Source organism: Rhinolophus sinicus, linkage group LG10 (assembly GCF_036562045.2).
Source record: "Rhinolophus sinicus isolate RSC01 linkage group LG10, ASM3656204v1, whole genome shotgun sequence".
NCBI classification, from domain to species: Eukaryota; Metazoa; Chordata; class Mammalia; order Chiroptera; family Rhinolophidae; genus Rhinolophus; species Rhinolophus sinicus.
In genome coordinates, this window is record NC_133759.1 from 17,429,828 (window position 1) to 17,443,490 (window position 13,663).

At 48.4% G+C, this 13,663-nt stretch overlaps 1 protein-coding gene across 1 annotated transcript in view; it reads right to left on the minus strand.

Moving 5' to 3' along the window:
• Positions 1-12,231, minus strand: part of TRIM71 (tripartite motif containing 71) — a 62,052-nt gene extending 49,821 nt beyond the window's left edge. Inside the window, exon 1 of the mRNA XM_074312712.1 lies at positions 11,190-12,231. Within this exon, the coding sequence (XP_074168813.1) occupies positions 11,190-12,050 (861 nt within the window). The 5' untranslated portion in view covers positions 12,051-12,231. The remainder of the gene's footprint in view (positions 1-11,189) is intronic.
• Positions 12,232-13,663: the final 1,432 nt, after the last annotated feature.

Sequence of the window (13,663 nt, forward strand, 5' to 3'; positions counted from 1 at the left end):
AAGGGAGGCGCTATGGGTACTACAGCAGGGATGGCTCTAGAATGCATTAGCTAACTGGAAAAAAAAACCCGACTCAAAGGCTTCAACACTATGATTCTGTTGTGTGACATTCTGGAAAAGACAAAATCACAGCAACAGACCAGTGGTTGCCTGGGGGGGAGGGAGGCGATAGGGGAGCGCTGAACGTGTTCTGTGTTTTAGACTACGCAAGTGATTACACATTGTATACTCTGGTTAAAATGTGTGGGATTAACTGAGAAAGGTGTGTTTTATGATATGTAACCTATAGCTCAGTAAATAATAACTGGGGAATAAAATAAAACTAGAAAATCACCAGACTAGAAGAAGTGAGGCTTCCCTCTCAGGGTATGGAGCACAAACTGCAACATAAACTGAAATGCACAAAGGGAGGTGGGGGGAGGGGTTACTGACCATCTCAGAAAGGCTGAGGAGGAAGGGGAAGCAGGGAAAGGGAGAAGCTCCTTCTGGCAGCCTGTATTGAGCCTCTCCAGCTCGCTCCCAAAATCATCACCATAATGGGCTGGCAAAGTCTGGTTCACAACAGGGAGATACTGTGGTCTTCCATAGATGCCCCCTCTGTGGACCAACAGCGGCCCCCACTCAGGAGTCAGAACCAAGTCAAGGCTATTAGGGAAGGCAGGGAAGTCACCCAACCCCAAACTGGTTGTGTAAACTCCGAGGGACGGGGCTGGGGGCTGTTTTTCCTGCTGCTGTATTCCCTGCTCCTACTTTATATACCTAATCAGTTTTCATAGAAATTCCAGTCTGTTTTCATTGAAATTACAATCTCCTGCACTCCTGTAATCTTGACTCAAAGAGTATAATGACGTGAGCAGGTACAATGGACATAAACAGGTTTGGGAACAAGAACAGCAGTTTCTTGGTAAGCACACAACTCAGATGGTGCGAGCTGGAAGCCGGGAGGGCCGGCGGGCAGAGGATGGCAGCAAGCTGGGTTGGTAGAATCTAACCACACTGACGGAGCAGCACTTCTGGTTCCCATTAGTCGGAGGTCTCCTCCATATTTTCATGAAGTTTCAATGGAGGGGGGTGGGTGGTGGGAGATGAGGGTAAAGGGGAGCAAATATATGGTGATGGAAGGAGAACTGACTCTGGGTGGTGAACACACAATGGGATTTATAGATGATGTAATACAGAATTGTACACCTGAAATCTATGTAATTTTACTAACAATTGTCACCCCAATAAATTTAAAAAATAAAATAAAAAAAGTTTCAATGGAACTAAGTCAGATGGTGGTGCCAGAAGCAATGACCCTAATGGGAGGCCATCTTCCCAGCTTTGCTGCTTCCTGAATTATTCTAGTCTCTCAGTCTCAAATCCATCCTCTTTCTGTCCCCCTCTCCCTTTGGGATTTGGGGGTGGGGGACCTGTCTGAGCAAACCCCATGTCTGCCTTGCCAGCTGGGTCACAGTTAGACTCTGCCAACAGGGGATGCTATGGGGAGAAAAGAGTCTGCTCTAGTCTGCTTCCTGGGTCACACCATTAACAGACTTCTTTACCCAACAGCACTGGTCACTCCTGGGGCAGTACCTGACCCCAGTTTGCAGTTCTTTAACAATGGAGGAACCTGCTCCATCATCCCATCTCCCCACCCCCATGGGGGAGACCCACAGGAACCCTCCTAAGTATTAATAACTCCGTGTCCCCTTTTGATCCCCGTCCCCATCTTAGGATAGCAGCTGCTTCCCACACTTGCTACTGCACAGATACCCTAGTGTTCTCTTGCCTTCTAACTTCCTCGTTAGTTGACAATTCTGTACATTAAATTACCTGTGAAAGTAACGAATGTGGCTCTGGCTCCTGACTGATAACACCAGTTGTTCCTGTTACATTATCAATAACCCATCCCCCTAGGAGGGGTAAAAGGAGGGGACCCTAACATCTTCCTCAGGCACGTAAAAAGGATGAGGAAAAGGTTTGGATTACACACTGTCCTCTCGAGTCAGTCCACTGCAGGTTCTGACACCTCTGCCGACCAGCTGGCATCTACCTAAATTCCAACATTCTCCAAGAAACTCTTCTTTCAACCCAAACTCATCTCTCTCTCCTTCGGAACCTCTGTCCCTTCAGAGGTCCTGAGCTTTAACATTTAGCTTTCATCTAGTAATTTAAACAAAACCACACATAAAAAGCAGCCACACAGTGAGGAGTGAGAATCCCCCTCTGCATTCACCTTCTCCCTTTCAGTTCTGTCTCTGCAAACCGACAAACCACAAGACTGTCGGGTAGGGAAAGGGTCGCAGACTACCTTTACACATCTTTAGCGCGAGCACAATTCTTAGCAGCAAACAGACACTCAAATATTTTGATGACAAATCTTAACACATCAAGTCCTGTCAGCAATGAGGAATGGCCCAAATTATTTCATGGCATCAAATATCACTTGGCCAGCCACCAGGAAATAGTTAAGAAAGATAACCAGCATATTTAATTTCATGAAAAAGAAATTTTACCCGTTTGGCAGCAACTTGCAGGAAAAGTTGAAGCCAAATTTTTTTTCAAGATATTTACAGTTAATGGACACCTCTACTATTAAAACATGGATTTTTCTGATTCCTTCAACACTGTAAATTACAGCTCTCCCCACAGATAAGTCTCTAAGAACATAATAACCATTCCTATCACTCCCATCTAAAAAGTCAGAGAGATCAAGAGGTTAAATGACGTGTCCAAGGTCACAGCTACTTCAGGGCAACCCTGGGCCTTAAACCCAGGTCTTTGTGCTCTAAAGCTCATGCTCTTGTCCTTATTCCGAGAAGCTACATGCATTTTCCAATGTACTGTTCCTCCTTTCATCCCCCAAATTCCTCTGTCCATACACATAATATGAGAGAAAGGACAGCAGAGCCTAATATTTACAAGGGCATTCATTTTTTTTTTGCTTGAAAACTAAGTCTCCTTTATTCCTGGCAAAGGAATAAAAAAGACAGCACCAATGAGCGTCTTCTCAGGCAGGGTTCAAACCCAACCTGCATCAATCACTGCTGAGAATTGACAATCGAGCAAAATCTTTCTGGAACTAGTCCTTAAATCCACTAACATCAACCGAAGCCAAATCTAGTGTAAGAGCCCCTACCCACTAATGCCAAAGGACTTGCTCTAAAGGGAAAGCAGTGGGGGGAGGGGGCAGGAAGTGGCCTCCACTGCCTGAGATCCAGAATAGAATGTGTGCCTATGTTATAAGTTGATTGGCAGGGGAAGCATCCTTCTCTCTCCTGACATTGTAGAGCTCTCCTATGAGACTTAGCTGTAATTTAAAAGAGAATAATTAAAATTCAAGGTCTCTTCCTTGCTAAATTATGTTCTGACAACACTTAAAGTTAATTTTGGAATGACACAGTAATGACTGTCACACTAATTTCTGCCAAGAGACCATGGCCCATTTATGACTTTGCTCCTTAACAACTTAGAAAAAGATCAAAAATAAGAAAATAAAACACAAGAAGCTAATGATTTAAGCAATAAACTTAATATCAAATGTCAGATATTTAAGGACTAGTTTCAAAAAGCTAAATATTGTGAAGAAAGAGCAATGTGAAAAAGAGAAGTGGACTAGAGTTTCTGATCAACAAGTCATTTCACCATCACCAGCTTGTAAAGCAGCAGTTCTTTTGTATGGTGATTTAAGGCCTTTCCTGTATTTATGTTTCCTCTTTAGATTCCTCCAACACACACACACACACACACACACACACACACACCTGACAATACCATGAAATTAAAGCTTATACAATATTTCAGTCCCTGAAATCAGACTGTTCCCTTGAGCAAGTTGATCCGTTTCTTTGAAATGCCACAGATCCCCGTCCTCCCAAAAGAAATAAATATCATGGCTTCAAAGATTACTGGTTCTCAAATACATCATATCAAATGTAAACTGGACTTCCATCTTTAAAAAAAGTAAGGCTGAAGGTATCGATACATTTACACCCATCTTCTCTCCTAGGCTTGGGGAGCCCTATAACCGTAAAATGGTCTAGACCAAAAGTTAAAGATGAAGTCCCAGTTTTTCTCAAGTGAAACAAGTTTTATGCATTTTTCTCCAGTCCACCTCGCATCACCTGAGTCACTACATATCTTTCCGTTCACATAATGGTAAACTGCCACAAATTCTAACTTTGAAAATTAGTTTTCTTTAAAAAAAAAACCCAAAAACTTAGTTTTCCTTCCCCAACACCCCTTTTGGGGGGGGAAAGGGAGGGGAAGGAAGGTCTGTTTCAATACTCTAATATTACAAACGTTTACCACTGCCTCCTATTGTGGGACACTGTACTGTCACAATCTATGTACTATCTCTAATCCTTACAACATTGAGAAGTGTAACTGCCATTTCACAGACGAGAAAACTGAGGCAGAGCAAGAACTCTATAGACACCTTTAATAACGAACATCACAAAAATCTTTTTCCGGCTACTACTAAAACTTTCTTTACCATATCCACTTTTCTATCTCAACACTTAACCATACATTTTCCGTGTGAATTTTCAGTTTACAAGCCTATATATAAATGATCGTAGGAGAGAAATATCTCCCTCTGACATTGATCTCAAAGAGGCGGGCGGACCGTAATTTACAGATGTGGTCTAAACGACGTAATTATGACTGCTGATGCCACCAACTCACAACGCTCATTTTTAAAACCTGTGCTAAAGTAGTCATATATTCATATTCGGCAGCAAAACCTAAGTGTGCACATTTTTTAACACAATAAGCCTTTTTATAATTATCCCAATGAGTCAGAACCCAACAGCATTTCCAGAAAAACATTTTTAACTGCAAATGTGGCCAAGCTTTCCAGAAGTAACAACTAAAGGATACAGTTGTTGACATGTGTTTAGGAACACGTGACAGGTTCCTCTCTCATTCCCAGGGGTTCCTTACCTCTCAGGCTCCAAAGACAACTCAGGGGGCCCGCAAAATTCACAGGGTGTCGAAGCAATTAAGAGGATGCCCTCAGTCTACGTAACTAACCCTGACCCACTTAATTCTTTTCACGTCCTGTACACTACTCATTTGCATTCCATTCATGTTGACAGAATGTGCCAGCCTGCGGGAGACGGTCCAGGTACACACTCACAATTGAGAATTATCCCCTTATTCATGACCAAGCTTCCCCTTCCCAAATTTACAACTTCATTTTGCTAATATATTAGTGAAAGCAGTAACTTTACCTCTAAAGATTACCACTTCCTCAGGGCATTGTGCCTACTGACCATTAAACTGGGATCATTACACATATTCACTACAAGAAGAAACAAAAAACACGTCACTTGGTGGGAACTAACGCCCAGGTAAGGGCTATCTGCGGTTAGTAGAAAATCTACACTAAGACAGATTAAATATGGATTTCCCAAAAATCTCGGCTGAGTTTGAGTGGGAGACAGAGACCCAGGAGTTGCAGGTCTTCCCTCCCCCATTTCATTCCACCCTACCTTCTGAGGTAATTGTAAGCAAACGATCTAAAACACGAAGGAAGCTAGAGATGGCATCCGAAGAAGGAAAGAATTATTACACTGGAATAAGGCTTAAGTCAATATTTTTAGATGTAAATTGCCAGTGCTCAGCCCCCACTCCCCGCAATTTTTCTGTTAACAAGTCGCAGTCTTGTCAATCAAAACAGTCAATATGGTTTCAGTCAACTCAGTTTGTAGGTATAAACAAAACCTCAAAGGGAGAAGAATAATTTAGTATTGAACAGCATGAGGTCACATCAACTGAAGAGGAAAGATGGATCAAGCTTCCTCTTGCAACTTACAAAGCTTGAAAGGTCAAGAGAAGGGGGAACAGAGTGGAGTGCAAAGGGTGGCAGCTTACTCCCTTTAGGCAACTGTAATTCTTTATTATCTCTCTCTTGCTCTCTTCCAAAATAAGAGATGGCAAAAGCAGCCATGGTAAGCCAAGACTTTCCTTTAACTCTTTGTAAGTGTTATGGAGGGGTGGGGAGGGAACACCACTTTTAAATTGCCTGCATGGTGGAATGTCTCAACCTTTTGCTCAAGTGTGAAGAAGAATGACACCAAAATGGTCCTTTATTCACTAAGAATAAATACACCTAAAATAAACCTTACTCTGTGTGAGGAACTGGATGGAGATATGGCGAGATTAAGCAAACCATGTGACTTTTAAGTTAGCACCAGAGGAAATAAAATTTGGAGGTGAAATTTCAGAGCTATAGAATTATCAAATTATCAAGTAAGTTAAAATTGCTCTTGAACCAGGAAAACTTATAAACCTTTTTCTCCTGCCCACTATCTTCAACAAAAGCACTTAAACCATTTCCCGTCATACAGCTTCCCCCAAAGCTAACTCCCTTTCTATATGCAAAGTTTTAATAATAAAAACAAAAAGCTAACAGCTATACTCAAAATTTTACATATTAAAAGTTGCTTCCTTTTTAAGGAATGCTTTAAGAAACAATATTTTAATATTGCTTTTAGCATCCTAAAATTTATAAGTAGCTAAAAAGGGAAGGGAAAAAAACTGAGTACCAATCATCAAACACTTTGAAGATTCCTTTACTCTATGTACAACTCCTTAACTTGAAAACATCTTAATCATAAAACACAGTAATACCAAATGAAGGACTGAAGTCTGGGAGAAAGTGCCTGTTTTCTTCCTAAAGTATCTTCATTATTTCCAAAATATTTATTTCTAGCATTGGAAACAAAAATCCTATAGAGCCAGTTCAGTCTATGCAACCTCAAAACCAGAGTAGTTTACTTTTCAAGAAGATCAAGTCACAAAAGGCTCCCCAAACAGTGTTGATGGCACTGTAGGTAGGCTCAAATATTACTGACACACTTTACCGCCGCGGGTTATGACGGCGAGCCAACCTCCCCAGCAAAAGCTTGCCAAACCAGCCAAGGTCCACTTCCCCAGGATCCATGCTGATAAAATCCATCCCTATGCACTTTAACAGAAGACCAGGCACATTCCTCAGCTCAAATGTGACTTTTTGAAAACCCCCAGATTACATTCAAGGAGAAGGAATTAAGAAATTAATAATGAACATTTATCTCCCATATATTTTCATCAAGCATTTTTCTTAATTCCACAGACTTCAACCTACAAACATCTACCTGCTGAACTGGACTCCAATTATTTTGCAAGTTATGAAAGTGGTTTCCTGGTGAATAGGTGAGTGAAATGCATGTGTTAAGCAGACATATATCCACCTAAGTCCTATAGGGCAGGTAGAAAATGGGTACAGAAATACTAGAATGCACTTTTTTTCTCTTGTCCTTGCAAAAGAAAAAAAAAGTCTTTCGGTATAAGTTTTGTAATTTCCACAGCACCATACATATTTAAAATCAAACATGTATGTATACATGCCTGAAAAAGTTTAGATACTATGAGTGTACAAAAGACTATATATATATGTTATATATATATATACATATACATGGATGCCAACACTGGTACAATCCCCATTCAATGACTTATTCAAAATAAGACATAAAAATTTATTCCACAATCAATTATTTTAGGCAGCAAAGAGGTTTAAGGCTGATTTTTGGAGAGTGGTTTTTTTGGGGAAAGATAGTTCCCAAAGTCTAGAATGGCTCAGGGTCATCTCTGGTTGGAATTCTAGAATTTCTTTCCAGGACGTTGTTTGTTTGTTTTTGAAGCCCAAGGCAGGGACCAAATATAAATCGAACCAACACCTGCACCCCCTTTTCCATCCAGGAGACAGGAAAGTCCCACCCTGGCCTGCCTAACTGGAAATATTACCATCCTGCCTGGGACAGGCTACAGTTTCCCTTGGCTGAAGATGGCAACTGTGTCACCCTGGCGGGTCCCCTACCACTAGAGTGAGAGAGAGCCTTTCCTGGGGACAGACCAGGCTCAGACCCCACTCGGCTTCCCGCCATTTACAGAATCCTGACTCCCAGCCCTTTAACAAACACACCATGGAGGCCCTGAGATTTCTGCTCCAGTGTCGCCTCCAAGGCAGAAGGGCTCACAACCAATGTGCCAATAATACAACACTAAAGGGCAACTCGAGAGTAGCCGGGTCAGCGTGCTCAAGTACCCCTTAACTCTCTACCCCTTTACCCCTAAACGCGTGCACACCCTTTTCGGGTGTCCGTGGGGTGAGAAGAGTGGCCACCTATCCGGCCGCGTTCCCACGGCCGACAGCGGCTGTGGGTTCCGGGCTAGCCGGGCGGCGGCGCGGGCCCACAGCTGGGCTGCTTTGGCGCACTATTCCGGGGACCCCTACTAGCGATCCCCCGTCCTGGGTGCTGGCCCCGTATTCCGGCCTGGATGGCCGCCGGCACGCGGCGCCTGCAGGCCTTTCGGACTGACGATCGACACACACAACTAGAGAAAAACCCAAACTCTTTTTTTATGAGCCAAGTATGAGAGTGGCAGCAAGCAATTCTTATCCTTTCGTTGGACACCCTCATTTCTTCTCCTTTTAGATTTTAAAGTTCTTATATTTAAACCGAGAGCTCAAAACACCAGGTGAGCTTGCCAATCCAGAGAGGGGCAGCGGGAGGGAGATGCTTAAGAGGCACCCTCCCTAAAATTAAAGGGGAAAAGCCAGGCGTCAGACCTCCTTCCCAAGGTCAGGTGGCATTAGTCAACCATAGGCAAGAGTGCCCTGAATTATTTAACGGGGCATGTTGTCACTGGAGGCAACTCAGTAAAGTAGCACATTTTAAAAAGTGGAGGTAGGTTGTACATATAGCCAAATACCTGGATTTGGGTATTCAGTCCTGTCACAATCAAATAGAAAAACCATCATCCTCCAAAAGTGCCCTCATGTTCTTTTTCCAATCAAAAGCATGGTTTTCAACCTAACAGTATTTTTTAAACTGTTACCGATCACTTCCTTGACAGGAAAGAATAATTTAGGCCATGGGTGGGACACATCTATGTGGACCTGGTGTCACACGTTAGTTCTCTAGTCATAGCTTTTAGACTCAAAATATCTAGCATTCTAATTCTAAATCCAGGAAAAAGAGGTCTAAAAATTAATTTCCAAGTTTTCCTTAAATGAAAAACTAAAACGGGGAAGTAGAATTTTGCTCAAAACTGAACAAATTTCATGTTTTTAAAGGGCATTTAGTTTAACAAGGTAATATCTTTATGTTTTTGCCGAACTTTGCACATGTTAAAAAGTGAATTTTCAGGGCATCTAGGTACCTCCCAGGGTGAGGGGAGGTTCACTTAACATATTACACTCTCCCACCCAATTTGAATGCTTTTATAATTTAAAAAGTGTATAAACCTTTTACAAGTCTGGCAACAGTGAGCATCTACTGTTTTAGCCCAAATAAACAGTGTGTGGATCTTTAACTGGAAATATAAATAAAACCTGACATTTAAACTCAACTGCTGGGAGGGAGGGTTCAATCAACACCCCACCCCTCCCAGGAGGAAAACTGGCAGATTCAAGGAGCTCTCTCCCCTTCACTTCCCCCCACTACCCCCTCCACCCCCCATTTGACCCTAATCGGCAAGTGAATTGGCTCCATCTTTCCATCCCTGGGATTCGGATTGGTATTTAGCTCATTTTTCTAAAAGTGATGAAAGACCCCAGGAGTGTGGAAAAAAAATGTCAAGATGAGTCCATTCAAAGCTTAAAAACCAAGGAAAAGAATAACTGCCCCCTAGCTTCATACCGAGAAGGAAACTTAAAGTGAGGCGCTCACAAGTAGATTAGAATTTCAACTTTTTTTCCAATAGGAAAGCCGGCTTCAGGCCATCAGGCAATAGCTCCGCCTTCTTACCCAAATAACAGGTTAGGAATGGAAAAGGCTGCGCTGTGCAAGCTTCTGCCGTGCTCGGTACCAGCACGCCCACTCCAACTCGCAGGCAGTAACTCCCACAAGGATTTTTAAAGCCTCTGCTGTCTCGTGCTCTACATCCAACGCTAAGTCTACAGCGATCACACACGCCAAACCTCACGGTCTCCAGGTAGATCGCCTGAGTTACCAGTTACCGACCCTCTCTGCAGAGCCTACCGCTTGAAATTTTCGGCCCTTTCCCCTAATGGGTTCGGGTGAGTGAAAGGTGTCACGCGGTGTGAAAAATAATCAAAAAGGTTTATTCAGTAGCCAAAACAGCACAATCAAGATCAATGGCTGCAATGCAGCCCTCGGACTTTGCGCACCCTCGGGTTCAAGCTGCGTGCAGCAGAGTCCGTTTTTTCTCCAAGAAAAATGGGAGTCCCTACGGTCCCCCAATTCCGCTTCTCTAGGGGCAGCTGCGGGCCCATGATGCCGAATTCCAAGTAAGGGAGGTACAGGGGCAAAAACGCGTTTTACACAGTGCGATTAACAGAACTGCGGAGAAGAAAAGGGCTTAAGACCGAGGTCCCCTTGGCCCTCAGAGATCCACAGATGCCCTCTGACCCACGGAGACAACGATTACCAGTGTCCCAACAAAAAACGCAGTCCTCCTTCCAAACCACGCACGTGGGAACCACGTCTACACAGGCACACGCACTCCCCACCCACCCACACAGCCATCTCTTGCGAGCTCAAGCCTTACTTAAAAGCAACAACCTACGAAATGTACAAACAAAAATAATAAGCGAAAGGAGAGCCCCATCAGCACGTTGCGAGGCCTCTGGTGTGTCCTGAGGAGACCACGTCTACACAAACACACTTTCGTCTCGCGTCTTACTTAAAACTTTAAAATCGCACGCACGCTTTGTCAAACAAATGAAGAAATCAAAGCCCACAACGAAGAGGTGTCCTCAAACCTCCGGAACAAGGGGTGGGGGATGGGAGGGGAACGGAACCTCGCACAAGGTGAACAGGTCTACACACATCTAACTCTTCGACCTCACGCCTAACTGGAGACAACGCTTGCCATGTTTTGCCACACAGAAAATTAGATGAGGAAAAGGGGGGACTCCACGTTTTGGCACCCTTCGGGAGCCCCTCACAGCACGCACACAGAAGCCCGATGTTACACACACACTTCCTCAGGTCATCATCTACTTGTTGGCAACAACCGCCACGTACCCAAAACAAGATATTCCTAAAGGAAAAGACTCCCACACCTCCCATTACTTTGGGACCGGTCCCGAGGCCCTTCGCAAGTGCCCGGGAGATTCCCGGGTGGGAACACACACGCGCCGCCCCATCCCCGCCCGGGTGCAGCCCGCTCGGAAGAAGCCACGCACTCACCTCGTCGTCGTGGTGCTGGCAGAAGCCGAGGCGCTCAGGGAAAACAGAGAGGATGGAGAAGGGCGGGCCGGGGAACGGCGGCCCGAGTCCGAGCTGCTGTGCTGCTGCTGCGGCGGCGGCGGCGGCGGGACCCGGCGGGCCGCGCTCAATGTAGTGGTCCTTGGTGAGGCGCACGCGCTGGTGCGCGCGGACGCAATTGTCGCACAGGTGCTCCTGGCAGTCGAGGCAGCGCGACGAGGCGGCGTTGCCCTCGTCACAGGAGCTGCAGCCGTGAGGCCGGCGCAGCAGCAGCGCCGATGGGGAGGCAGCCGGTCCGCCGGGCGCAGAGCGAGAAGGCGCGGGCGGCGGAGGCGCCTGCGGGAGCGGCGGCGCCGAGGCGGGCGCGCGCGGGTGCGCGTGGTGAGCGTGGTGCCGGTGGTTGCTGTGGCCCGCCGCGCTCGCTTGGGCGCCGGCACGCCCGTTCTTGGGCGACGGCTCGTCCGCCGTGGCCACTACGGCGTCGAGCAGGTTGCTAAGCAGGAAGGCGGACGAGGGAAGCGCGTCCATGCCCGCCGCCTCGGCTAGCACTACTTTCTGGTCGCACACAGGACAGCGCAGTTTGAGTGGCTCACCCGGCGCGCCGCCGCCGGCCGCCGGCAGCCGGTGCGCCTCGAGGCACGGGCGGCAGAAGGCGTGCAGGCAGGGCAGAACGTGCAGGCGGCGCGCCACGGCCCCGGGGCCCCCGCCGCCGCCCCCCGACGACGTGGACGTCTGCGAGGACGACGACGACGCAGACGAGTTGGAGGAGAGTGGCGCCGGCGAGCCGCACATCTCCTTGCAGAGCAGGCAGATCTGGAAGTCGCTCTCAGGGAACGAAGCCATTTGCAACCAGGCCCAGAGGAGGGAGGAGACCAGAGAGGAAGAGGAGGAGAGGAGAGCGCGGACGAGGTGGGTGGGGGAGCCGCCGACTCACTCAAAAAAATGCATCTATTAGGCCTGCAATCCAGGAGCAGGCACCAGTGCAGCGTGACCCGCTTGGCCTCGCCGCGTCCGGCCCGCGCGCTGCCACCCCCGACGCTGCGGGCATTAAATGCCACTATCCAGAGGCGACACAGATTCTTCCCGGAGGACGTGGGGGCTGCGTGCTTTCCCAAGCGGGAGCGCCGGAACAAGTCCCGACTTGCGAGGGGCGAGCGGGGGCAGGGAGGTCAGAGGACTCCCTGGAGCAGCTGGAGCTTAGCTTCTTGCTCGCGGATGGAAGTCCTCTCAAGTAGAGTCCGCTGTGCAATCCCAGACCCGGCGGGAGAAGCAGAATTTGGTTCGAGGAGTATTTGGTGCGTTGGTTTTCTTTAAACGAATTTAGTTAGTCTCTTCTTGGGAGAGAAAGGCTCCCCAAACTAGTAAAGGCGGGAGCGGCGCGACGCCAAGGCCGTGTCCCCCCGCGCGACGTCGGCCGCCCCACCGCATGACGCGGCGGCCAGGGACTCCTGGGTGGCCCGGCGTGCTGCGCTCGGGCTTGCGCACGGCCGGGCGCGGGCTCCCCTGCAGGGCAGTCGGCCCCGCGGCAGCTGCAGCTCGTGGGAGCCCGGCCGCTGCCGCACGCGTGTAGTACGCACGCGCGTCCCACGCGCCTCGAGTCTCCCGCGCGCCCGCCTGGCCCCGCCGCGGCAGCCGGCGCTTAACACGCACGCGCGTCCCACGCGGCCCAGGGCCCTCGTGACCCCGCCTCGCCGGGCCTGGGCGCCTCCCGCGCGCTCCTTCTCCTCCGGTTTAGCGGCGCTGCAGCGCGGGGCCGCAGGTCCCCGCAGGCCGTCCTGAATTATTCATCGGCAGGAAGATATTAGATGTACCCGCTGCCCGCTCCGCGCGAGCCGTCGTGCAATGCTATCCGAGCTCCGCGCGCGCCCCGCGCCCCTCCTCCTCCTCACGTCCGTCCTCTCTGAAACCTTGGCAGCGAAGGGGGATCACATTTCCTTTGTCATCGGGCCATTTCGCCCTCGCCTTGGTCCCCCCTCCGATCCCGAGCCGTGGAGACGGAGCCTCCTCCGGGGCGCGCTGGAATCAGTGGAACCGGCAACGACCCAGCGCGGTGAGCTCGGGAGCCGCGTGGCCAACGCCGCCGGCCCGCGCCCGCGTCATCTTTCTGAAACGAGGCGCCCTGCAAGACTAGGGTGGTCCCGGCCGCGCTGCGCCTACCGGGCTGTGCTCGCGCCGTACGCCCTGGCCTCCTGGGGCTTTGAACAACTCCCCCAATTCGGGCTGCGTGCGTGCACGCGCGCGCGAGCCCCCTCTTTCTCTGCTTTGCCGCCTCTTCCTCCTTCTCCTCCTCCTCTCAGTACGCTGGTTATTGGGACTGATCGGAATTCGGAATCCTTTTAATCTCCAAAGGAGCAAACTCACTTCCGCCCGAGTGCTGGGAGGGGGCTGGGGGAGGGGACACATGGGAGGGGGTTCCAGGCAAACAGGAAACATTAGCCCTCTCGGCACGGCTCGCT